The sequence below is a fragment of the Sinocyclocheilus rhinocerous genome, unplaced genomic scaffold (genome assembly GCF_001515625.1).
Source record: "Sinocyclocheilus rhinocerous isolate Xijiao unplaced genomic scaffold, SAMN03320098_v1.1 scaffold785, whole genome shotgun sequence".
In the NCBI taxonomy this organism is placed as follows: domain Eukaryota; kingdom Metazoa; phylum Chordata; class Actinopteri; order Cypriniformes; family Cyprinidae; genus Sinocyclocheilus; species Sinocyclocheilus rhinocerous.
In genome coordinates this window covers 1,177,415-1,202,929 of record NW_015660521.1, presented here as the reverse complement: position 1 = coordinate 1,202,929, position 25,515 = coordinate 1,177,415, and the positions used below count along the sequence as shown (strand labels likewise).

The 25,515-nt window shown below is 37.1% G+C and overlaps 1 protein-coding gene across 2 annotated transcripts in view; it reads left to right on the top strand.

Annotated features, from left to right (window-relative positions):
• The window catches only part of fibcd1a (fibrinogen C domain containing 1a), a 126,699-nt gene that overhangs the window by 73,408 nt on the left and 27,776 nt on the right, over positions 1-25,515 (top strand). For both annotated transcript variants that reach the window (XM_016534551.1, XM_016534552.1), the window contains one exon: positions 13,354-13,450. In XM_016534551.1, coding sequence (XP_016390037.1) covers positions 13,354-13,450 — 97 coding nt within the window. The remainder of the gene's footprint in view (positions 1-13,353; positions 13,451-25,515) is intronic.

Here is a 25,515-nt window from a genome sequence, read left to right as displayed (position 1 = left end):
TTCGAGAACCGGTCCACCACGGTCAAAACTACCGTGTTACCCTGAGACGGCGGGAGTCCCGTCACGAAATCTAGCGAAATGTGGGACCAGGGTCTCGAAGGAACAGCCAGCGGTTGAAGGAGTCCAGCTGGGGGTCGACTGGAAGCCTTAGAAGTGGCACAGACAGAGCAGGCCAAAACAAAATGTCGTATGTCACGGGCCATAGATTGCCACCAGAACCGTTGTTTAACGAGAAAAAGTGTTCGACTAACCCCCGGATGACAGGCTACCTTGGAAGAATGACCCCAACAGATGACATCGGACCGTAATCCTTCTGGCACAAATAAACAACTTAGCAACGCTGATGAGCAATCAGACAGGTAACACAAACAGGCACGCAGTAATGAACACACGGATCCATGAACCGTGACATATTGAAGCTTAGGTTTTGTGTTCCTTTGAAAACACAACATAGAATGCTGGGAAACGGCACTAGAATTATGAAATAATGACACTTTTTGTTTTTACAAACCATTTCCCAGCAACTTCACAAACTGAAGCGATTATTAAAAAAAGGATCAGACTCGGTCTATAATACAAAATGCCAGACTACACAAGAAGATTACAAGATTAGTCTTAATGAAATACTCAGAGTATCAGGAAGAACGTGTAGTGGTCTGAAATCCACCCCTTCAATTTGTTTAATCATGTCTTTTGTGGTTCATGAAGAAATGCTACGTGCTTGTCGTTTTGTGCATTTTTTCATGACTATAAGAGTCAGGCGGTATATTTATTTATTTATTTATTGCCAAACACCCTAGTTCTTTGGAATTTATATCTGCCTTGATAAAGAATGAATAGGTTGTTCAATATAGACAGTAGACACTGTGTGATCTGACTGAAAATATCAGTGCTGCTGGTTTCATTCGTGATGTTTTCTCTGTAATTTGGAGAACTGCTGTTGGCGAGAAGCAGAGAAGGAAAGGGTAACAGAGTGTGACCTGTTCTCGCCCTGACGTCAGCTCAAATGACTTTGTGTCAGACACTTGCAAGCCTTTTATAGGGAAGTGTCTCAAAGACGCTGTGCATTCCGGTTGGCTTTCGGTTAGTGCAAAGTCATTTTTACGGTAAATTCTAGTTATGCAATAGATGTCATGGGCAATTTTAACTCTGCATGACTTCAGAAAGAAGCAGAATATGCACCATAAACTGAAGAAAAACAGGGATTTTTATCATTCATCCCGTTACGCCTATTTTTATGAATTCTATATTTTTACTGTAGTTGCAAAAGTGATCTAGTTTCACTTGTGCACTTTCACATGGTGTAGAGATTGTTGAAATAAGTATATGGTGGCTCCAAAAAACATTTGGACACTAAAATCACACTACAAATAAATAATGATGCACCATTTTTCTCAGAATTAGAATTTTTATTTAGTTTTTTTTATTGTATTCATTCATTCATTTTGTGTTAAATGAGAAAGTATCAAGTAGACATTACAAATTGCAGCTTTAGAAAGAAATATTTTATTTGATTAAACATAAAATTGATTACAAACATATAGGCTACAACGGCCTAACATAAACTATAGAACATAAAAGAAGATAAATTGAGAAACATCTCCGTATTTTTTTGTTCATACAATGAAAGTCATTGGTAATCAAAACAGCTTTTTTACCAACAGTCTTCCAAATACCTTCTTTTATGTTCCACAAAAGGGTAAGGGTAAGTACGACATGAGGGTGAGTAAATGATGACAGAATTTAAATTTTGGGGGTAAACTATCCCTTTAATATATATATTTTTTAGTTTTATTATTATTTATTATTATTTAAATAAATAAAATCAATATATAAATATACTAAATAATAAATATTAGAAATACATTTGTTTCACACTAAGTATAATACAAATACATTTACATATTTATGTACTTAATAAAAAATACCCTGCAATTGTACTTTTAGTATACTAAACTGGTGTACTTAAATTCTGATAAATTGGAACAACTAGTTTTGTACTTAATGCACTTTAATTGTGTGGAAGTAGTGCTGAAGTCCAACTAAAGATATACTGAAGTATATTTAATTGTGCTGAAGTGAAACTGTTTAGGGATGTAACGATTACTGGTTTGACAATAAATCATGGTGGTCACTATAATCGTGATAAGAAATGTTCATACCGTTACATCCCTAAAACTGTTGCAAGTATACTTTTGGTACACTTGAAATATCTTGCATTTAAAAACTGAAATTATTCAAAGATCTTACAATCCTCATCAATAGTGACATTGAAACACATTTTAGGCTTAAGAAATGTGCATTGTGCAAAGTGGTACTCCAAATAAAGTTTAATTATTATTTTGATATCAGCGATATGTCAGTAAATATGTTAATAGATTTTAACTATACTTAGTATGAAATAAATATATTACTTTTTTACTAGGGCTAGCAAACATCTTTTTGTGAAATGTGTTTCTTAAAAAAGCATAATGCAATAATTTGTAATATAATGTAATTTAAAACATTTTGAAGTGTAAATTAAATGTGCAAATACTTTTTGGACTACTCTTAAGATTAAACAAATTTAAAGAAAACCAATAAATTGTCAATGAAAATCCTTGTGCTGACATGACTGGTAGTATTATCACTAATACGACCATATTAATTGCTTTAATTATTAAGCCGCTCTGATCAGCTCTGTCATGCAGTGTACCGTCAACATCAATTTGTAGTTTTGGATCAATACAGGAGACAATATCGCTGTTGTAGAAAGCGGACACATCTGTGGCGCTCTGAGCGCGCTCAATCACCGCCTCTGACCCTCCGCCAGTGCAACCAGAGGTGTAGATGCCACAAGTTTATACCTCCGTTGATTGACAGCCCTCGGGAGACCATTGTCAAATCCTCCACCTCTTTGCCCTGTGTGTGGTCAGACTCTGTTTTCTGTCAGAGTGACAGGAGGAGGCCGTGTTTTTTGGCACTGAATGTCTTCTCTTGTTCCAGCCCAGCAGATTGTTACCAGCGGTCTATTGTGTAACTGCTGGCTGCGGGAGGGGTCTCAATGGGGAATATGAGCGAACAACATGATTTGATTTCAGTTATTTTTTGCAGCAGGGCTGTTTTCTCTGCTCTCAGCAATATGAAACCAAACCTGCCAGTACCTAGTGACTCTCCGGTGAAAAACAGCCCACACTGCTGCAGCATTTATAGCCCACAAATGTTCCACTACAAGCTCGGAGAGGCTATTTACCTAAAGGAGTGACATTATTCTTATATTTTGCAACATGTGTGGTTAATAGATGTGAACAAAGCGTATCATTGAAGTTAAGGATATTTTTAACTACAGGTTTTGTCTGCTGTTCAAATAAAAGGTCAATGATTTCTTTCAGAAGTCTTTTTTTGCTGTCACTCGGTGGATATTAAAGATCCGGTTCCCTTTCAGTCGGTCACTACGAGTCACGTCGTGACCGACGAATTGGGATATCGCTTCGATAGACCAATCTACTTCGAGTGTAAACTAAACGAGCCAATGCACATTGGCATGCAATTATTGCATCCAGCTGCCGCTGATCACAGCGTGAGTATAATAAGGCAGCAGGTGCAATGCATACCAGCTTTTCGCTTCGGAACCGAGCGACAACATCGTTCTGCTCTATATTTATTTCGAGAACTACGAGTTCAGCACGCTCTCGGAAGCTTTCTGTGTTGGCGGGACGGCGCTTCAGCGGTGGTCGTTCCAGTGTCGAGTGGGTTGCGCACTTCAGGCTGCACTACCCCCTGTCATGTTGCAAAGCGGCCATCTCCCCTGTGCGCCTCAGCACTAAAAGAGCATTTCCTAAAAAGAGCAAATTTCTCTAAAAGAGCTACACGGGTGCGTCTTTATAAAGACGACGGATCGTCCTTATAAGGATGCCGTTTCACCCGTGCGTTTCTGGGTGCGGTCGTTACCTGGCACCGGGTGATGGTCACGATCGCTGCCTCACGTGTCTGGGCATTAAGCACGCTGAGGTGGCCTTCGTGGATGAGTCATGTTCTCATTGCGGGAAGATGACCATCTCGGAGCTGCAAACCAGGCTCCGCTACTCGCAAGGGGGCGGAGTCCCGTTGCCGATGCCGCGATCTGGGGCTCGTTCTGGCGGAAGGCAGACGAGAACCACTTCCAGCAGTAGCGCGGGCGGTTTGAGGGTTACAGTGATGGCAAACCCCGCAGGGAACCAACCCTCTGGGGACCATCACTCCTCTTGCTCCTCCGATCCAGTGGAGCGACCCACGGAACGCGCTGGGCCCTCTTTAAAGAGCGTACCAGCGGTATCCAGTGGACCTCCCCCCGACCAGATGTCGATCTCAGCATCGGAGGGAGAGCTGTCCGATGAGGATTCGGCCGCGCTGCCACCCTCCGGGACGGTGGCAAAGCCTGAATCGGATCCGGAGATGACAGCTATGCTTTCCCGGGCCGCCGAAAGGGTCGGGCTCGAGTGGAAACCTCCACCGCGTCCCGAGCCCTCAAGGCTGGATGATTGGTTTCTCGGGGTGGCTCGCGCTGGTTCTCAGCGCCCCCCCGGTGCCTTTCTTCCCGGAGGTGATTGACGAGCTCACCAGGTCGTGGACGGCACCTTTTACTGCCAGAAACCGGCCGGCGGGCTCCTCCTCCCTCACCACCCTCGACGGCGGTGCAGCGAAGGGGTATTCGGCGATCCCCCCGGTGGAGCGGGCGGTAGCGATGCAATTGTGTCCTAAGTCCGCCTCCTCCTGGCGGGGAGACCCGGTACTTCCTTCCCGGGCCTGTAGGCATTCGTCTGGTCTAACCGGCAGTGCCTATACGGCTTGCGGGGAAGCTGCTTCCGCCAGAAGAATAGAGATATTGCAGCCTCCTATTGTTATTATTATTATTATTATTATATAAAATATAATATTCGTAGCAATTAGGAATTTTTTTTAATGTACTTTTAATTTTTCTTATCAACCACACAACCACTTTTTTATCAACTGATAAAATAAGAGTCAGCTACATAATTTCAGGTTTTTATTGGGGGGTGGTTATCATTTTATGTGTTGTAATTTTATCCATTACAATATTTGTTGTTCACAACAATTTTATGTTACAATTTCAAACTTATGTTTTGTGCATTGTGAATATTTTACTGGTTTAATTTTGTCTGAAAGCCTATAATAGGTGTTTTAATAGCAGGTTCTACTGTGGCAACATGCCCCACTGTTAAATAAGCTGTATCTCTTAGTATGACAGTGGAAACGTCTTTTTTTTTTTTTTTTACAGAGTCACTTATAAGTCATTAAGTCACTTATTGATTTTTTTATCTGTTGGTATTTGATGGAATCAAAGATGCCATGTATCTAAACAAGATGTCCAGGACCTCCAGCAGAAATATAGGCCCACAACATTAATAATACAGCAGTATGTTTCATTGTACACATGGGGTACTTTTTATCTTGAGTGTTTGTTGCTAAAAAGCTATTTTTTTTTGTTACATCTGTCCATAGAAGCCAGTCCCATTTGAAGTTCCAGTCGTGTCTGATAACTGAATATGCTGGAGTTTGTTTTTGGATGAGAGCATTTTCTTTTCTTGAAACCCTCCCAGACAACATGTGGTGTAGGTGCTGTTTGATTTTTTTTTTAAGGTTTTCTGACCCTGAGACTCAACTATTTTCTGCAATTCTCCAGCTGTGGTCCTTGGAGAGTCTTTAGCCACTCAAACTCTCCTCCTCACTGTGCATTAGGACGATATAGACACACCTCCTCTTCCAGGCAGATTTGTAGCATTTTCTGTTGATTGGAAATTCTTAATTATTGCCCTGATGGTGGAAATGGGAATTTTCACTGCTCTAACTCTTTTCTTAAAGTCACTTTCATTTGTGAAGCTCAATTATCTTTTGCTGCACATCAGAAATATATTCTTTGGTTTTTCTCATTGTGATGGATGATTAAGGGAATTTGGCCTTTGTTTTCCCTCCTGTTTATATTCCTGTGAAACAGGAAGCCATGGCTGGATAATTTCATGTTCATAATCACCCTGGTATGCTCAAAATTGTAAATATGAATGGGAATATACTTAACAGATATTTTACTCATTAGAATTTCTAGGGCTGCCAATAATTGTGTCCAACGTGTATTTGAGAAAAACATTTATTTCATAATGAGATTTTCCCCCATTTTCAACTGTTTTAGTTCAATGAAAGGTTAGATATTTGTGAATTTTTAAAAATAAAAGATCAAAATGATTAACAATGCAGATTTATTTTCACAGCCTTCTTTGATCATATTTACCAAGGGTGCCAATAATTCTGACCACGACTGTATTTCTTTGACCTGAAATGTAATGTACCTCTGAGAAAAAAAGAAAACAAAAAAAGAAGTAAACTATTATACATAATGTGAAGTGTTGATGCCAGAAATATTTATTTGTCCTGAATAATCTTTTATTGTTTTGCATCCATCAATTTAAAAAAGAGATTAGATATCTTATGTATTTACGTCACCAGACATTACTATACAGTTATGTAACTAAGCATGTTGGCTTAAATTTCCACAAAAAACAAACAAACAAAAAATATATATATATATATATATATATTTATTTCAAATTTAAAGTCCCTCCCATAGACGCTGCATTGGAAACACCCTTTTTGTTGTATGTGGGTAGCTGTTTTTTTTTTTTTTTTTTTTGTAACCAAGACTTTAATGGATGTGTCTTTCAAAAATAAAATTCTCATCTGCAAGAAAACTCTGACAACAAGATTTGGTCTCCCCCATGTCTTATCTGGCCTGTTGGTTATCCTATGAACAATTAGTTCTCACTTCCAACCAACATAGCAAAACAATGAAAAATGAGGTAGATTACAAAGGATATCTCTTGAGAAATTACAGAGGTCATTACCTGCACTCCAAAAGATAAATTAGATACTATAGAACCTTTGTTAGACCAATAAACTCTCACTTCTTTTCCTCTTCTTTAGAATTAAACCTAGCCATCGGCTGCAAAACGGTGAAATAAATTCGTAATCTAATTCGCTCAAGGGAGCCAAAACACTCCATCATTTCTGAATATTCAACACAATTCTCATTTTCCTTTTAATCTTTCACACACTCCCTCTCTTACATTGACTGCAAATGAAATACTTCAGCTAATATGAGGGAGGTTCAGCCTTTGTGAACAATTATTAATTTTTACCAGCTCGCTAGAGGTGTTTCAAAACTCCCCTGGGCCTCGCTGTGTGCTGTCTGCCGTAGTGCTGCAAATCAAAGCGTAGATAATTAAGAGATAACAAGACGATTCTTAAGGCTGCTTTCCTTCTGAGCGAGTGACTCAAGTCAACTGTCTTAAGGAGGGAAGATTGTCCGGCTCATTCTCTGTCTGAATTGTGCAATTGTGAAACTAAAAAACATCTCGTCTCCTGTGGAACAAGGTCATCCATCTGCGTTAGCGCTTCAAACAAAGTGCGTGACCGTTTGCGGCCCGATGCAGCGACCTGGAGCTGAGCCTCATCTGCGTCGAAGGACTCACGTCTGCTGCCGTGTGCTCTGCTGCCATTGGAGATTCATTGTAACAGGAGAAATTGCTTTTGGGACACATCAGCTGGAGTGTGGCTCTGGAATTAGGCTAAGGAAAATAGATGCACAGAGGAACACAACAGCAAGAGCAGAACACAGTGGTTCCCTTCTGTTTATGACATCATGATGAAAATAATATTGATTTACATCCTTACTAGGGCTGTCAATCATTTCATTACGTAAAAGGTCTTGAGGCAGGTGTGACACGCTCTCTATTACGGATTAAAAGTGTAAGTGAGTGTAAACCGTGAGAGATGCTGAGACAGGTGAAAAGCGTTTGGTTAATAGTGAATATTGACCTATTGTGCGTACCGTTGTGGCTCCCGCTGTTAGCAGGGGATAATCGCTACATTTGGGGTAAAAAAGACATAATTATGTATTGTGCCAAGAAGGTTGCACTGTCTATTCGTTCACACAGGTACGAAACTGATTGCTAGCTGCCTTTAGCGGAGCCTTTACCGATTACCTCCATTGATCAGAGCATTCGGCACGGTCTTCTGTGAGTGACGTCACCTCCCAATACAAACACGCCCCCTAGTATAGTCCCGCCCCTGACGATGATTGGCAGCTTTCCATGTAGACATCGGAAATTCAAATGCAAAAGGAATTGCGATTCCATTTGAGTTTTGGCAGGTTACATGCGCGACGCAGCGAGAGTGAAAAAGCAGACGTGGTAATTAATATTGCTATTTAAATATGACAGGCTCGTAACTCCTAAGACATGCGAAATACAGTTGCAAATGGACTTTGCTTTTTCATTTGAAATTTGGCAGTCACTGTGCGTTCGCGAAAGCGAAAATGCAAACGGTAATGCAGGATTTGCAATTGCATTTGGATTATGTCACAATTTATGCATCCACATATGGAAAACGCAATTGAAAATACAATTTGCAATTCCTTTTGAAAATAGTCCGGAATATCGTTCCATATGTAATGATATGCTATGTTGATATTTAATTTTACATATCAGTGTAGTTTTAGTATCAGTGAGAGTATTAGAGTATAGGTTTTATTAATATTTTGAATCAGTTTTTTATTTTTATATCCTCTGTTATCTTTTTAATTTTAAACTTTAAATAATTTTGATTATGTTTAATGTTAGACCTGTTTAATGTTAGTAATGTGTCAATGTTAGTAGTTATCTATATATCTATATCTATATAATAAGATAAATTAATAAATAAATAAATATACAATAAATTATATATACATTTTTCTTTCAATTTTTAAGTTATTTTAGCGAATCAAAATAAGCTAAATGTTGCTTTGACAACTAGCTAAAAAAAAGATTTTTCTGTTTTATTTAACTTTTTTAAGTAATGAAAATGTTTAAATATAATAAAAATATTTATATTTGTTTATATATATATATTGTTAAATTGTAATATATATAGCTAGTATCATATACATGTATTTAGCATAAATGTGTATTATTTAATAATTTTTTTTTCTGTGTTTGACTTACAGCATCATGAATTGATTTTATTTCAAAGTTATTTTACTGTTTACAGGTTTGATTGTAACGTCTTACCCTATATAGTCTGACATCCTGCTCCGATATGTCCTACACAAAAATAAATGTGTAAAATTGATAGCCCTAATCTTTATTTGCATGTATTTAGTGCAGCAAATGTTTTTAGTCAGCTATTCAGCTGTGCAGTGACACAACAGGCCTGAAGCCATCAGTCGCCCCCAGTATCCCCTCTCTGAACCCTAGGAATGCCCCAAGATGTGCCCACCTGAAATATGCATCTGATTTTCCACCATCTAAACGGCGCCTCGCTTGAAGTCTGCTCATGCTGCGCCGGTGGGAATATTCAAAGCAGCACTTATGAAATATTTATCAGAACACGAAAATTTCCCTGTATTTTAATTACCTGTTTTATACTCGAGGTACAATAAAGATTAAGTGAGCCCACTGCTGAAAGGTGGCTCAGTGTTCATTTACAGAGATTATGGTGAATAATTAAAATCTTTTTGGTTGCTCTGCGGATTGGAAGAGGAACCAATGAAAGGATTTATTCAGAGTCAAGCCACATCCATTAATTTTGAATGCAGCCCAAAGCACCTGCACAGAGTGTTGGCATGTTTTATTGAGAGAGCGGCTGTGTTTTCCAAGATCACATGCCCGGAAGGTCCCACTCAAAGGTCTTCTCTGCAGAATCTATACGTTGTGTGTCATCACACATAAAGCCCCTTAGCTAAACACAAACTCCTCTAACAAGGAAAAAAACACCTTCAGTATATTCAGGACTGAAACTCCTACGCGAGTATGTGAATTCATGCGTTTCTAGCGACACAAACATGATTTTCACATGTGGCAGCAATTGATAGCGCAAAGTACGTGTTGCAGTCTTAGACAACGTTCAGAGGTCGGGAAAATGTTATTTTGTTATTTTATCATTAATGTACTATTATACTTGTAGTTTTGTTAATGTTTTGAACTGTTTTTTAAATGTTCTGTTTTCATTTAGTTCTGTCAAAATTAACGCGTTAACGCAGGCGATTAATTTTTTCAGTTTAACGCGTAAAAATTATTTAACGCTGTTAACGCAGGGGTGGAGCCTAGGGTTGGCCACCCCACTCATAACTGCTACTTCTGTCTCTTTTTTTTTACATGAAGTGCATTAATTCAGTCGCAGAACGTCTTTATGACCACATCAAGACGTAGACGTTTCAGACGCACGCTCCACATTACTTCAAGCGCAGAAACTGTACTGTGCTCGCAGTGCGTGATCTTCAATTGCACGCACAAAAGGCACCGGCGTGCGCTGTAGCTTGTATCATTTCATATCAAATCGCGAAAGAAACTACGTGCATGCAATGTCATGGTCAGTTAAGGCATGAAGTTACCAAAAAGGCGATTAAAGCTGCCATAAAACATGTGCATGCATGTAATATGTTATTTATGAGTCACATTTATTAAGAACAAGTCTCTGAAATGGTTTTCCAAACTGTCCTGGAGCAGCCCAGCACTGTCTCCCTCATCTAACACACCCGATTTAACTCGTCAGTTCATTAGTAGAGACTTTAAGACTTGAAATGGGTCAGAAAAGGTAAAGAGAGTAGAGAGAAAATACGATGTGTGTCAGCTCCGCGTCACTTTCAGCAGCGGCAGCTCTTAAAGAAATAGCAGCCAAAACAACCTAATAACCAGCTGCTGTGATGTCTGTTCATCAAGAATAAAAGAAAAAAGAGGAAATCAATAACTTTTATAGCTTTAAGGATTTGTCTGTATTTAGTTTAGAATTTAGTGTTTGATAGCTTTATTCAATTGCTGTATATTTCTGCTGAAGGGCACAGGTAGCCTAGCTAAATATGACATTTATTATAATGGGTTTATGTGAAGATTGTTTTAAGTTCACTTAAATTAGAAGTTTTTAAAGTCTAATAAATGTTAAAATTGATAGCTCTTAATTATAATGTAATGTTGAATGGCTATAGTCAATGGTTAAATATTAGGGAGATATTTTTTATAGAGAAATCAGTATTAATTGGTATTAGTGATACTGGCCTTCAGTCATAAAAAAGATGCCATTAAACAAATATTAAAAAATACTGTCTTTATGTTGTTTGTACATTAATTTGAAGATTAAATGTGAAATTATTGCAATATAAAAGTATATTTAAAAACTTGAATGTTAGGTGGGATTAATCGTGATTAATCGCGATTAATTACAGAAAGAATGTGCGATTAATTATATATTTTTTATATTTTATGTTTTTTTTAATTGATTGACAGCACTATTTCATTTTAAAGTTTTAGTAATTTTGTTGTGAGTTTGTCATTTTCATTAGTTTTTTTATGTCTATAGTTTTAAAATTACATTAAATTAAAGGGTTAGTAGAACTATCCCTTTAAATTAAATTAAATAGGTTCATATTTTTAATCAGTTTTTCTTTTCATATTTTTTCTTTTCATTTTTCTTTTCATTTCAGTTTTGTAGTTTTATTGTGCATTTGTTATTTTTAGTGTATATATATGAGCAATAGCACAATTAACAGCTGAGCCCAAGCCTCCGTTACTAATTCGAAAACGTCACTTTAGAACTAGTAATGAAGGAACGTTGAGTTGCTTCATTAAAAGCTTATTGTATTACTGTATTAAAAGCAGTGTGTTATGTGGAGTAAAGTATTATGAAAGTATTAATGTTTTGTAATTTCATTTTTAGTAGTTTTATTGTGCAATTGTTTTATATAATTAAAATATATGTATAATTAAATTCTATATTACAATATATAATATTAAGTCAAAAATCCTTTAAAAATGTAATTGATAAAATTTATAAAAGTCATACAGGTTTGGAATGACATGAGAGGTCGGAAAGTGGTTTTCCTTGAGTGTTGAGTTCCTTGAGTTCTTCCTGACTTGTTTAGGTGAGGGTGTTCCTCTGGGATCTGTCCCTGGAGGCATGTGTGTTTTCGTCTTGGCAGGCACTGGTGAGCATGTGAGAAGGGTGCTGTGCTTGGCTCATTTACATTGATGGCAAGACTTCTCCTTTGCTGGAATTTTCAACAGCCATTGATCCACTGCCTGCCTGATTAATCTTCTATAAAAGGATCAGGAGTCAATTAGTGTCTGAATTTCACTTTGAATTCCACGTGTGCATCACCTTTCCCTTGAGGACCCCGACCCGTCTACATGCGTCCTCTGTACCGCACTCCTGAAATATCCATCTCCAGTCAATTTACATGTTTCCCCTTCATTCCTCTCAGAGTAAAGAATACATCTGCATACCAAAGACAAAGGATGTACCTGCAGGAAAGAGACGCGTGTTTTAGCTACCTAGAGACTGAATCAGGTTTCACCAGGATTCATTAGCTTTCTGTTTTTAAGTAGAAGCGAGCAGAGGGTTGACATAAGATATGACAAGATAGTGCTGTGCTTGCCTGTCTGGTAATGGTCATAGGTCTAGCTTTGTGTTCCAAAACCTAGGGAGCTGCTTACCTAGAGAGTATTTTAAGGCATTATAATGTAACAATCCCAGAATGCCTTTTGTCAAGCACAGAGAAATGTGAAGTAGAAGTATATTTGTATTTCATTCAAAATTGTAAGTTAACTTAAAAATTATAGATGGATGGTTCGTAAAATTCTGGCCAATACAGATAAGTTGTTGTTTTTTTCATGTTATTACTAATAACTAATAAATAGCTGATTTTAAAATGTATACTGTTTTGTCGAAATAGATTAAAAGTAAAACACTAAAAGCTAAAATCAATAAGTACTACAAGTGAATTTAGAAATTACAACATTATAATACTGTTTGAAAATGCATATTAATTTTACAATTTGCTAAAGATGACTTTTTTTTTGTATAATTAATGTTTTGTAAAGATTCATTTTATGTGTGTTAGATGATGGCGAATCTAAGTTCTGTCAATATGGGGTGCTGTGTGTACATTAATGAGGAAAAAAAATTAACTTAAATGATTTTAGCAAATGGCTGCAATATAACAAAGAGTGAAAAATTTAAGGGGGTCTGAATACTTTCCGTACCCACTGTATATATATAGAATCGTAAAAAATCTAATATCCGCCATATGATAATAGCTATATCATGCACCTCTCATCAAAGCAGTTTAGTCCGAAGGATGAGGGTTATCCCTGCTGATAGATGTTGTAACTTTACCATTCTGAGGGCAAAATTATTCAGGGAAGGCTACAGTTTGCGTTAAAGCGGTGTCTTTAATAATCATACATTTTCCTGTTGTAGGCGGCTTATACACATATCACCTCTGCATGAATATAATATTGATAACAGTGTGTTTAAATGTACGACAATTACATTTTTTACTTTTTTCAGGTGATTCAACGTAGAGAAGATGGCTCTGTTAACTTTTTCCGTGACTGGGAAGCTTATCGTGGAGGATTTGGCAAGATAACAGGAGAGCATTGGCTTGGTAAGCCTTCCGTGTCACTATCTGTAATGCAGTCTGTCTGGAAAAAGCTTTAGTAATATTAATGCCACTAAGAGATGTATAGAACATTTCCAAACAGTTGTAACAGTTGTAACACCAAACAGAGGTGTTAGAAATGTTTAAAACAATGTTTAGTTGCATGCAGCTGTAATATTCATCTCTGCATATTAAACAATTTATATCATATATAGTGTAAATACTATATATTATGTGATAATCACTATACAAATAGATAGTTTGGTTCATAATATTTTATCAAACACTTTCCATTGAAGGAGCAAAACTAACCAGAATAGCTGATCATGTTGTGTCTGAAATGTAAGTAACTTTATATAACTTCTTGTTTATAGAACTGTTGTATAAAAGTGCACCCGCAACCGTGAATCACAGTTTCACACTTTTTGGTTTTGAATGGCAGTAATGTCTTTAAAAGCAGGCTGAGGAGTTATTCTGCTTCTGTCGTGACACACACACACAAACACGCTCATCATGTTTGTCACTCTTTTACTGTTTTTCCGACAACTGTAAGGAACACGGGCGAGTTCAGTTATTGCCACGGTGAGCTGCCAGCACGGACAAAATGCCAAGCTGTGCGTCCAAAGCCGAGCGTAGCAGATGGCTGTGGGTGGACAGGGAGCAGAGCTTTATAAAGAGACTGAATGTAGCGAGGAAACGCGTCATAGCGTCCACTGATCAAGCATTGGACATTTTTTGCTTCTATCCAATACTGGAATTACAGATTAGTGCTTGTTGATTCAGCTCACTGTTTTTTTTAAGGCAATAGTTTATTAAAATTTAAAGTGCTGTCATTATTTACTCAACCATATTTTATTCCAAACCTGTATTCTGCTGTTTTTTTTCCAAGACGAATAAAATAAAATAAAAACTTGGCTGAAAGTTTTGAAAAAAGTAAATCAAAAAGGGTCACGCTTTATTTTAAGGACCAATTCTCACTATTAACTTACTATTAACTATGACTTTTGCCTCATTAAACTCCTAATTTGCTGCTTATTAATAGTTAGGGTTAAGGGATCTAAAATGTGGTCATGCAGAATAAGGCATTAATGTGTGATTTATGAATACCAATAAATAGCCAGTGTGCTTGAATAGAGTGCTGCAGTGATGACGTATTTTTGTAGTCCAACCCAGTTGGAATCCCATAAGTTTGCATCACCTTGGTTCCCTCCACAAAAACCCAATAGGCCAATTTTTCCATTGGCTTTTGGATTATTGCAAAAAATTAGCTCTGTGACCAACATGCATTTATGATTCCTACACATTTTTTTCATCATGATAATCTTTACAAATGAACACAACTTTTATGAATTTTAAGGCTTCAATCGGCAGAAGTAGGCTATAACAATCTATACCACGGTTGCATGACTTCGACGCCGCCATCACCAAACAACAACTCTTTCAGTCTTTATTTAAATGTTTAAGGTTGAAAAGTTTGCAAGACCACAATTATAAACCCAGTGAGGCTGTGAAAGCAGACTAGTGAGTAGTTATGTTTACTTGATAGCCATTATGACATTCAATGTCCCTGACAGCCTCTGTAGTCCATTTAGCCACATGTAAATACCTTTAAAAAGAAAAAGAAAAATCATGAATGGGGTATTACTGATTTATTTTATATTGTGGAATTAAATCTGAAAATATCTTGAGCTTGTGTTAACCACAGACCTTTTTTAAGGCATTTAACCGGGGAAAAAAAAGCTAATTTCCATGGTTTGGCCTATGAAAATATGTCATCCATGTAGTACTCTATTAAACTTCCTTACATTCCTTTTCCTGTCATGCCAGTTCAACTTCCTGTGGGACGTGGCCAATCTAATTGAAATTCAGACTCTTAAACTTGTAATCATAAACTGAATTCATTAGAGATTTACATTGCTAAGTGATCAGTGTGATACTCGAATAAGCATAAAAATACAAAAATTTTATTAAGTAATTAAATTTTTAATTAAAAAACTTAACTGAACTTTTTTGCTGATACTTTTCAATACTGAGTAAAATATAATTATATTTATCAATAATTATTTTGGTTTCTCAGTGAAACTTATGAGCTACTTTTGTCGTGCATGCAAGCGAAGATCGTTTTAGTACTGCATTACCAATTAGCATGAAATGCTTATGCATAAATATAAGTCGAATATTAAGGGAGAAATATGAATATTAATGCACAAGAGTGTATTTTTGTGTCATCAAAGGATAGGTTTGAATTATCATTCCATAATTTCCTTTTGTAGTTTATTAGCATATCCATTCATGATCAACCTCCCAGAGCACTATAAATAAGTCTTTTATCAGTCATTTTCACATAATTCTGCTGAATTGCTTATAATAAGTCATTCCCAGTCCCTGAATATTTACAGATGAGTGTCAATACAAGACTCAAGTGCTCATCAAAAGCTCACAGACTTACACTTGCGAGGAACTCCCATGAACTGCTATTGTTCTGAATAATTATAATGATTACATCCTAACCATAGGGAAGAGTGAGAAGTGTTGTAACCCGTGGTGAGTTGTAACACCATCTATTTAATTAATAAAATAAGCTAGGGAGGGGGGATCATACGTAACCACCACCCAACCGAGGTGATAGTAGAAGTCTCTGTGCAAGTATTTACAGGATGTTAAGGTAAAGTGTACCCTAGTGAAATATAAATATACTAAAATGTATTTGAAATACATTTATTCCATGCTAAGTATAAATACATTTAAACATGTATGTACTTAATAAAAATACCCTGCAATTGTACTTTTAGTATACTAAACTGGTATACTTAAAGTCTGCTAAATTGAAACAACTAATTTTGTTTTGTTAAAGTAGTGCTGAAGTCCAACTAAAGATATACTGAAGTATATTTGATTGTGCTAAAGTGGAACTATTGCAAATATGCTTTAGGTACACTTTAAATATCTTGCATTGACTGACTGATATTATTCAAAGATCATGCAATCCTCATCAATAGTGACATTTTAGGCTTAATATTAATATTGATGTGCACTGTGCACGAGTAGTACTCCAAATAAAGTTTAATTATAATTTTTATAACAGTAAGTCTGTAAATATGTTAATAGATTTGAACTATACTTAGTATGAAATAATGTATTTTAAATATATAACTTTTTTACTAGGGTAGTTTTATGTCAGTTTTATGGATTTTAAATGATTATACGCTGGTATCAATTGAATGAGCAGGTTTCATTTTATATGTAACTGTCTGTATCAAGCTTTATATCTGGGAAATGCCAGATCAGCTAATCAACTATTTTCAACATTAATAATAATAAAAAAATATGTTTTTGAGCAGCAAATCGGCATATTAGAATGATATCTAAAGGATCATGTGACCATGAAGACGAGTAATGATGATGAAAATTCAGCTTTATATATTACATTATAAAATATTTTCAACTATAAAACAAATATTTTAAATTGCATTATTTATTTTTTTATTTTTTTTACAAAATTTGTGTTATTTTTGCTCTATTTTGAGCTGAGCACATGCCGCTGAGGTGAGGGGCGGGAGGATTAGACGTGCACTAGAGGCGGTTTAGCCAATCACAACACACTGGGCTAGCTAACTAATCAGAGCCCATCGCCTATTTCTGAGGGGAGGGAGGGGCTTCATAAAAGAAGGAAATGATCAGTGTGTTTTTCAGAGAAGAATAAATTATGTAAATTATGTGAAAAATAATGCGTTTTCAAAAAAACGAAGCATTAACATGTTAGACTGCACCCCATAAACACAATCAATCCTAGACCAATCCAATCCTAACCACCCCTTTAATGAGCATATGAGACTTCTTGCAAAAACATTTAAAAACTCTTATACTGACCAAAATCAATTATGAGAATAACTACAATGAAATGATTTACCAAAAGTAAATGTCAAATTTCATTAACAGTTATATATTCTATTAAGGTTCCAAAAATGTTTGTGTGTGCACGTTAACAAGATCACAAATCAAATAATAAAGCAGACATGAAATTGTGGTGAACTTTTTTTTTATGAGAATCCTATTGGCCTGTTCTTTTGTGAAGTGAACTTGCTTCTTTTGCCCAAAATAATGAACTTAAGGAAGAAAAGGGTGTATTTAATCACATTTACTCTATCCATGCCGTATCCCCGCAGTCATCACATAGTATTCCTGAAAGTCTGTCCAGCTCAAGGATCGTCGCCTATAATCTCATCGGCCCTCACAAGCCTTGTCTCATCACAAATGTGTCCTGACAGAAGTCAGAAATTGGCACAACTGTTTACACTACAAAAGATTTAGCTATTCGTTTGCTCTTTGTCATGTTTTTGGATACAAGACAGGACAGATGGATGTTTCTGATGGGCTTTATGTTGATGTAATCTCACTGAGAGAATTTTTCAGCATAATTAATATGAAACGTGTCTGGTTTGCCAGTGCTGCACAGCATGAGGTGTGAGCGACGTCAGTCGGCACTCATTAAAGCTGAAATCTGTAATATCTTCACAATTGGAAAAATAAGAGGTCAGTAATAGACTCCGGTCTTTTCAAGGAAGCCAGTAAATCTCTTACTTATACTTGAGTCTTTAGGCTATATTAAGGAAGTAGTTTGACAATGAAACATTTCTAATACATGACTCATAACAAATGCTTTGCGGTTTGTAATTGTGTGTCCTCAGTCCTTATCTTCCTGAGTGCAGATACTGTCACAATATCTAGACAGAGATAGAGTCAAACAGTGAAACTGCTTTGCAAAGTATGCGATGACAGACAGTTTAGTCTGACCCTGTGAACTTCCTTCTGGCAAGGAAACTTTGCAGAAGTTGGTCAGGCTAAAGGCTGTGGTCGATATATAAAAGACTATGCAGAGGTAAAGAACAAGAACCATTATTTCATTCATTGATTTTTTTTTTCTGAAGATATCATATTGCAGGGCTCACCAATAAGGATGGATTGCCTGGGGGCCAGTGTGAGAGTGTTTCTGTCACTTGCCCAATCTCTAATAAGCACACATACATCTCCAAGATGTCTGCTAAAGAGCACTTCATCTGGAAAGCATAGCTTTTTATTTATTGTGTACATACTTTGCATGCATTCCAAACCATAAATGTCTCGAAGACATCCATCTTTTAGATGAAAGCACATGCATCAGATGGCATCTAGGTGATGCATATGTGTTTGTGCCTGTGCATTTTGAATCTACATGTTTTTAAACCTTGCAAACCTAAGCATTTGATTTTCTGTGATGCACTGAATATTATTGTGATTTTACTTTTTGCATATAGAGGTTTTTGTATGGACTTGTGATGGTCTTGGAAGCATCAGTTAGATGCTACAAACCATTGTGGAATGTTCTAGATCATATGCAGTTGTTTTCTAGCTAAAGTGTTTTTATCAGTATAGTTGTCATTAAGTCACATTATCGCTGTATAATTTTCATCTATTCTTGATCAATAAAAATGCAGGTTGCATATGTAAAGAAACTGTTAACTGTTAAAAACAAACAAACAAACAAACAAAACAAAATATATATATAATCTTGTAATTATTGTCATAAAGCACATTTTTCTCTTATCTTTGTTAAAATGTTAATTATTTAATTGAGCAAGGATGCATTAAATTGAAAATAGTGACAGAAAAAATATTAAGCAGCAACAAATGCTTTCAATAATACCGATTAATTATAAATTTATTTTTATTAGATATTAATAATTGAGCACAATAATAAATTACAGTAATTGAGCAGCAAATCAGCATATTAGTAAAATTCAGCTTTGCCATGACAGAAATATATTGCAATATATACACTGAGATATATTATTATTATTATATCAAAATAGAATAGAAAAGTTATTTTAAATTGGAATAATATCTCACAACATTACTGTATTTTAAATCAAATAAATGCAGCCAAAAACATTTAAAAAAATTTACATTTTTTTGTTAGGGCTAAACTCTCACATGGACCATTAGAAAAAAATCTTCTTTTTAAGCCACTATATTGGCTTGCCTGGTCATGGTCAAGAAAAAACATCTAGCTGTACTTTGCTTTTATCTGCTTCTTTAACAGAGTCAGTGAAAAAGACTTTTGTACTTGTTGAATCACCAGCTGTGAAAACATAAAAAATCATTCCTCAGTCAACTTCACTGTCATGTGCATTTGCAATTTATTCACAGATATGCACTCTTGCTTCAGCTTGCGATAAATGAAGATGGTATCTCAAGGGCTTTTTGACCAATTACATTCTCCTTTTTTTTTTGTGGTGGAGCGTGTAAACAGCATGAACACGTCTCGTAAGTGAAGAAAGTGAGGGTGGATGGATGCCGTTGATGTGAAGTGACTTAGTTACCAGCAGAACATCTCAGAAAAGCATGTCGGTGGCTTTTAGTTCTTACAGCTTGACATACGAGTGAAACTTCCATTTTCTACACATGCATAAACTGGCTGTGCCTCAGGCGCTCGTGCTGGTCACGAGAGAAAGAAGTCGTTAACTGCTTCTACCAGGTTTTCCCTCGTCTCTCAATGTATTGCTGACTGTCGGAATATCGTAATCCCCCTTAAATCTCAGCTTTCTCGCTTCCTGCTTTTTTTTCTTATTCGGATGTTGAAGTCCTGCTGATTTCATTAAGCTTAGACAGGCATTTTCTCACCACTGATGTGGGCTCCATGCAGGCTCCCCACGTCTGGCCGAGTGAATTTTAAAAAGTGGGTTAAAAAGATGGCCTCCTCTCCTGGGTGTTTCTCCCCTGTCTCTGCACTCATTACTCAACACAGAATCTCCTTTAATAGACTGCTATGCATTCTAACAGCCCAAGCCGCTTCAAAAATGAGCCACGCTGTGATAGGAGCCTGTGAAGTCTGCTTCTGATTTTTTATATTTTTGACAGAAATTAATACTTTTATTTATGCAATTTATCAAAATTGACAGTAAATACATTTATAATGTTACAGAAAATTTCTATTTCAAATATTCACCAACCATTCCTGAAAAAATGCATCACAGTTTCCACAAAAATATTAAGCACCATAAGGGTTTTTCAACATTGAAAACAGAAATAAATAAATAAATTAATTAATTAAAACAATAATAAAGATAATAGTATTAAATAAATAAATAAAATTACAATTAAATCTGACTGACCCCAGAATTTTGAAAGGTAGTGTATATTATGTTTGTGCAAAATTAAATATTTTATACATTAATTTAAACATGTATCAACATATAAGAAAAACATAATATTCTTAGGTTTTCTATCTAGATTTTCCTTCTTCAGTAATATTTTTCATGCAATCATATTTTGCACATTTATATATATACAGTGGGTACGGAAAGTATTCAGACCCCCTTAAATTTTTCACTCTTTGTTATATTGCAGCCATTTGCTAAAATCATTTAAGTTAAATTTTTTTCCTCATTAATGTACACACAGCACCCCATATTGACAGAAAAACACAGAATTGTTGACATTTTTGCAGATTTATCAAAAAAGAAAAACTGAAATATCACATGGACCTAAGTATTCAGACCCTTTGCTCAGTATTTAGTAGAAGCACCCTTTTGATCTAATACAGCCATGAGTCTTTTTGAGAAAGATGCAACAAGTTTTTCACACCTGGAATTGGGGATCCTCTGCCATTCCTCCTTGCAGATCCTCTCCAGTTCTGTCAGGTTGGAAGGTATACGTTGGTGGACAGCCATTTTTAGGTCTCTCCAGAGATGCTCAATTGAGTTTAAGTCAGGGCTCTGGCTGGGCCATTCAAGAACAGTCACAGAGTTGTTGTGAAGCCACTCCTTCGTTATTTTAGCTGTGTGCTTAGGGTCATTGTCTTGTTGGAAGGTAAACCTTCAGCCCAGTCTGAGGTCCTGAGCACTCTGGAGAAGGTTTTCATCCAGGATATCCCTGTACTTGGCCGCATTCATCTTTCCCTCAATTGCAACCAGTCGTCCTGTCCCTGCAGCTGAAAAACACCCCCACAGCATGATGCTGCCACCACCATGCTTCACTGTTGGGACTGTATTGGACAGGTGCCTGGTTTTCTCCACACATACCGCTTAGAATTAAGGCCAAAAAGTTCTATCTTGGTCTCATCAGACCAGAGAATCTTATTTCTCACCATCTTGGAGTCCTTCAGGTGTTTTTTTAGCAAACTCCATGCGGGCTTTCATGTGTCTTGCACTGAGGAGAGGCTTCCGTCGGGCCACTCTGCCATAAAGCCCCGACTGGTGGAGGGCTGCAGTGATGGTTGACTTTCTACAACTTTCTCCCATCTCCCGACTGCATCTCTGGAGCTCAGCCACAGTGATCTTTGGGTTCTTCTTTACCTCTCTCACCAAGGCTCTTCTCCCCCAATAGCTCAGTTTGGCCGGACGGCCAGCTCTAGGAAGGGTTCTGGTCATCCCAAACGTCTTCCATTTAAGGATTATGGAGGCCACCGTGCTCTTAGGAACCTTAAGTGCAGCAGAAATTTTTCTGTAACCTTGGCCAGATCTGTGCCTTGCCACAATTACTCCGTTGTTTCTTGTTTAATTACACACGTTCCGTCGAACTGTTGTATAAACGCAAAATCACTCGAGTACGAAAGCGATACCGGCTCTATATCAGCAGCTGTGATTGCCTCACAGCCATGCTGATATAGAGCCGGTATCGCTCTCGTACTCGAGTGATATTGCTCATATATATATATATAGTTTTGCGATTCGGCCCGAATCAGTTTTATAAAGTGTTTTTGAAAAATCACTTACTCTGCCTTTAATACACGAGTTTCACAATTTGAGTTGAATTACTGAAATAAATGAACTTTTCCACGACATTCTAATTTATTGAGATGCACCTGTACATTCATATAAACTCCTACACTAAATGAATCGCGATTTGTTTAGCATCTCAACCGATTTGAATCACATATTTGAATCGATTTTCAACCGGCTCGCGGTTAATCGTTACATCCCTAATATAAATATATATATATACATGTGTGTGTGTGTGTGAGTGTATATATAAAATATTAACATCAATAAATGTAATATAATACATATTCATATATCAGTAAGATTTTTTTAATGTTTTAGAAGTCTCTTCTGCTCATCAAGGCTACATTTATTTGATCCGGAACACAGCAAAACAGTAATATTGTGAATTATTTTACTATTTAAAATAAATTTCCTGTTTGAATAAATTAAAAAAATGTAATTTATTCCTGTGATGGCAAAGCTGAATTTCAGCAGCCAGAAATCATTATAACATGATTTGGTGTTCAAGAACACCAAGAGAGATGTTTTATGATATTATAAATGTCTTTACAGTCACTTTTGATCAATTTAACGTTTCCTTGCTTAATAAAAGTATTAATTTCTTAATAATACATTTCTTAAAACCCTAAATGAAAAGAGACCCAACCTTTGAAAAGTAGTGTATAAGATGTGTACAGGTGCATCTCAATAAATTAGAATGTCGTGGAAAAGTTCATTTATTTCAGTAATTCAACTGAAATTGTGAAACTCGTGTATTAAATAAATTCAGTGCACACAGACTGAAGTAGTTTAAGTCTTTGGTTCTTTTAATTGTGATGATTTTGGCTCACATTTAACAAAACCCCACCAATTCACTATCTCAACAAATTTGAATACTTCATAAGACCAATAAAAAAACATTTTTAGTGAATTGTTGGCCTTCTGGAAAGTATGTTCATTTACTGTACATGTGCTCAATACTTGGTAGGGGCTCCTTTTGCTTTAATTACTGCCTCAGTTCGGCGTGGCATGGAGGTGATCAGTTTGTGGCACTGCTGCGGTGGTATGGAAGCCCAGGTTTCTTTGACAGTGGCCTTCAGCTCATCTGCATTTTTTTGGTCTCTTGTTTCTCATTTTCCTCTTGACAGTACCCCATAGATTCTCTATGGGGTTCAGGTCTGGTGAGTTTGCTGGCCAGTCAAGCACATCAACACCATGGTCATTTAACCAACTTTTGGTGCTTTTGGCAGTGTGGGCAGGTGCCAAATCCTGCTGGAAAATGAAATCAGCATCTTCAAAAAGCTGGTCAGCAGAAGGAAGCATGAAGTGCTCCAAAATTTCTTGGTAAACGTGTGCAGTGACGTTGGTTTTCAAAAAACACAATGGACCAACACCAGCAGATGACATTGCACCCCAAATCATCACAGACTGTGGAAACTTAACACTGGACTTCAAGCAACTTGGGCTATGAGCTTCTCCACCCTTCCTCCAGACTCTAGGTCCTTGGTTTCCAAATGAAATACAAAACTTGCTCTCATCTGAAAAGAGGACTTTGGACCACTGGGCAACAGTCCAGTTCTTCTTCTCCTTAGCCCAGGTAAGACGCCTCTGACGTTGTCTGTGGTTCAGGAGTGGCTTAACAAGAGGAATACGACAACTGTAGCCAAATTCCTTGACACGTCTGTGTGTGGTGGCTCTTGATGCCTTGACCCCAGCCTCAGTTCATTCCTTGTGAAGTTCACTCAAATTCTTGAATCGATTTTGCTTGACAATCCTCATAAGGCTGCGGTTCTCTCGGTTGGTTGTGCATCTTTTTCCTTCCACTCAACTTTCTGTTAGCATGCTTGGATACAGCACTCTGTGAACAGCCAGCTTCTTTGGCAATGAATGTTTGTGGCTTACCCTCCTTGTGAAGGATTGTCTTCATTGTCTTCTGGACAACTGTCAGATCAACAGTCTTCCCCATGATTGTGTAGCCTAGTGAAGAGACCATTTTTTTTTATTGGTCTTATGGAGTATTCTAATTTGTTGAGATAGTGAGTTGGTGGGTTTTTGTTAAATGTGAGCCAAAATCATCACAATTAAAAGAACCAAAGACTTAAACTACTTCAGTCTGTGTGCATTGAATTTATTTAATACACGAGTTTCACAATTTGAGTTGAATTACTGAAATAAATGAACTTTTCCACGACATTCTAATTTATTGAGATGCACCTGTATATATTAGTGCTGGGCAACGATTAAAATTTTTGTTGATTTTCTGTGATTAATTGCGATTAATCGCATTGTTATGCAAAAAATTCAATAATGAATTTAAAAGTAGTGTATTGTATAGAAATCTTATACAGTATTACAGTTTGTCGATCTAAAATGGTAATTGTGCATTAACAGCTGTCAACCATGTCGGTACGCAAATGCGCTGTCAGAACTTATTTACACAGCGCATTTTTTATTTTGGTCGCGCATGCGCACCTGCATACCACTTATCACTGCCAGGGCATTAACGTTTTTATAGAAAATATTTTATAGTTTGTTATAGAAAAACAAGTTATGCTCTATTGTTATGGAGTCCAGAGCCTCCATCATAACAGTATAACAGGCACCTTCCGAGTAAAGACCTGCACGATCGGACCCAACGCAACAGAGTGCGGCGCGGGACAACACTTGATGGGCGGGTGCGGGCGGGTAGAGACTCGTGTGTGCGGGATGTGGGAGAATAAGGGTGTACTCACACTAGGCAATCTGAACCGTGCCCGAGAGCATTTGACCCCCAAAGCCATTCGTTTGACTAGTGTGATCGCTCCGTGCCGCACTCGGGCGCGGTTCGTTTAGCCGTCCCTGGCTCGGTAGGAAGAGCTGGGCCAGAGCGCGGTTCAGTTGGGCTCGGGCGCTGTACGCATGTAGTGTGACTTCTAATACATGCCGCATGATTGCGTGAACATTTCTGAGCGGCAAAAGTGATAGATCTGTAAAGCAATATATTGTTAGAGGGCCGTGTGCTACCGCATCCCAAACGACTCAAAATAATAAACCACAAAGTTAACAAAACGACGCACTCCACTGTGCTGAACGAGAGCGCTTCTCTGCTGTCTTCACGTGCTATCGGAAACTTCCTACAAATGCTCTCATTGGTTGAGCCGCGTGATGACGCCCATCCCAAGCCAGTATTGATCAACATCCCACCCCTCCTGTGACCCATGGTTTGTCTGTATGTGTATTCAGAGCCAGTGAGCAACGGACTTTCATAATAATAAAAAAACTGCGTTAACACGCGATAAAATAACGCATTAACTTGCCCAGCCCTAATATATATAATATATATATATATAA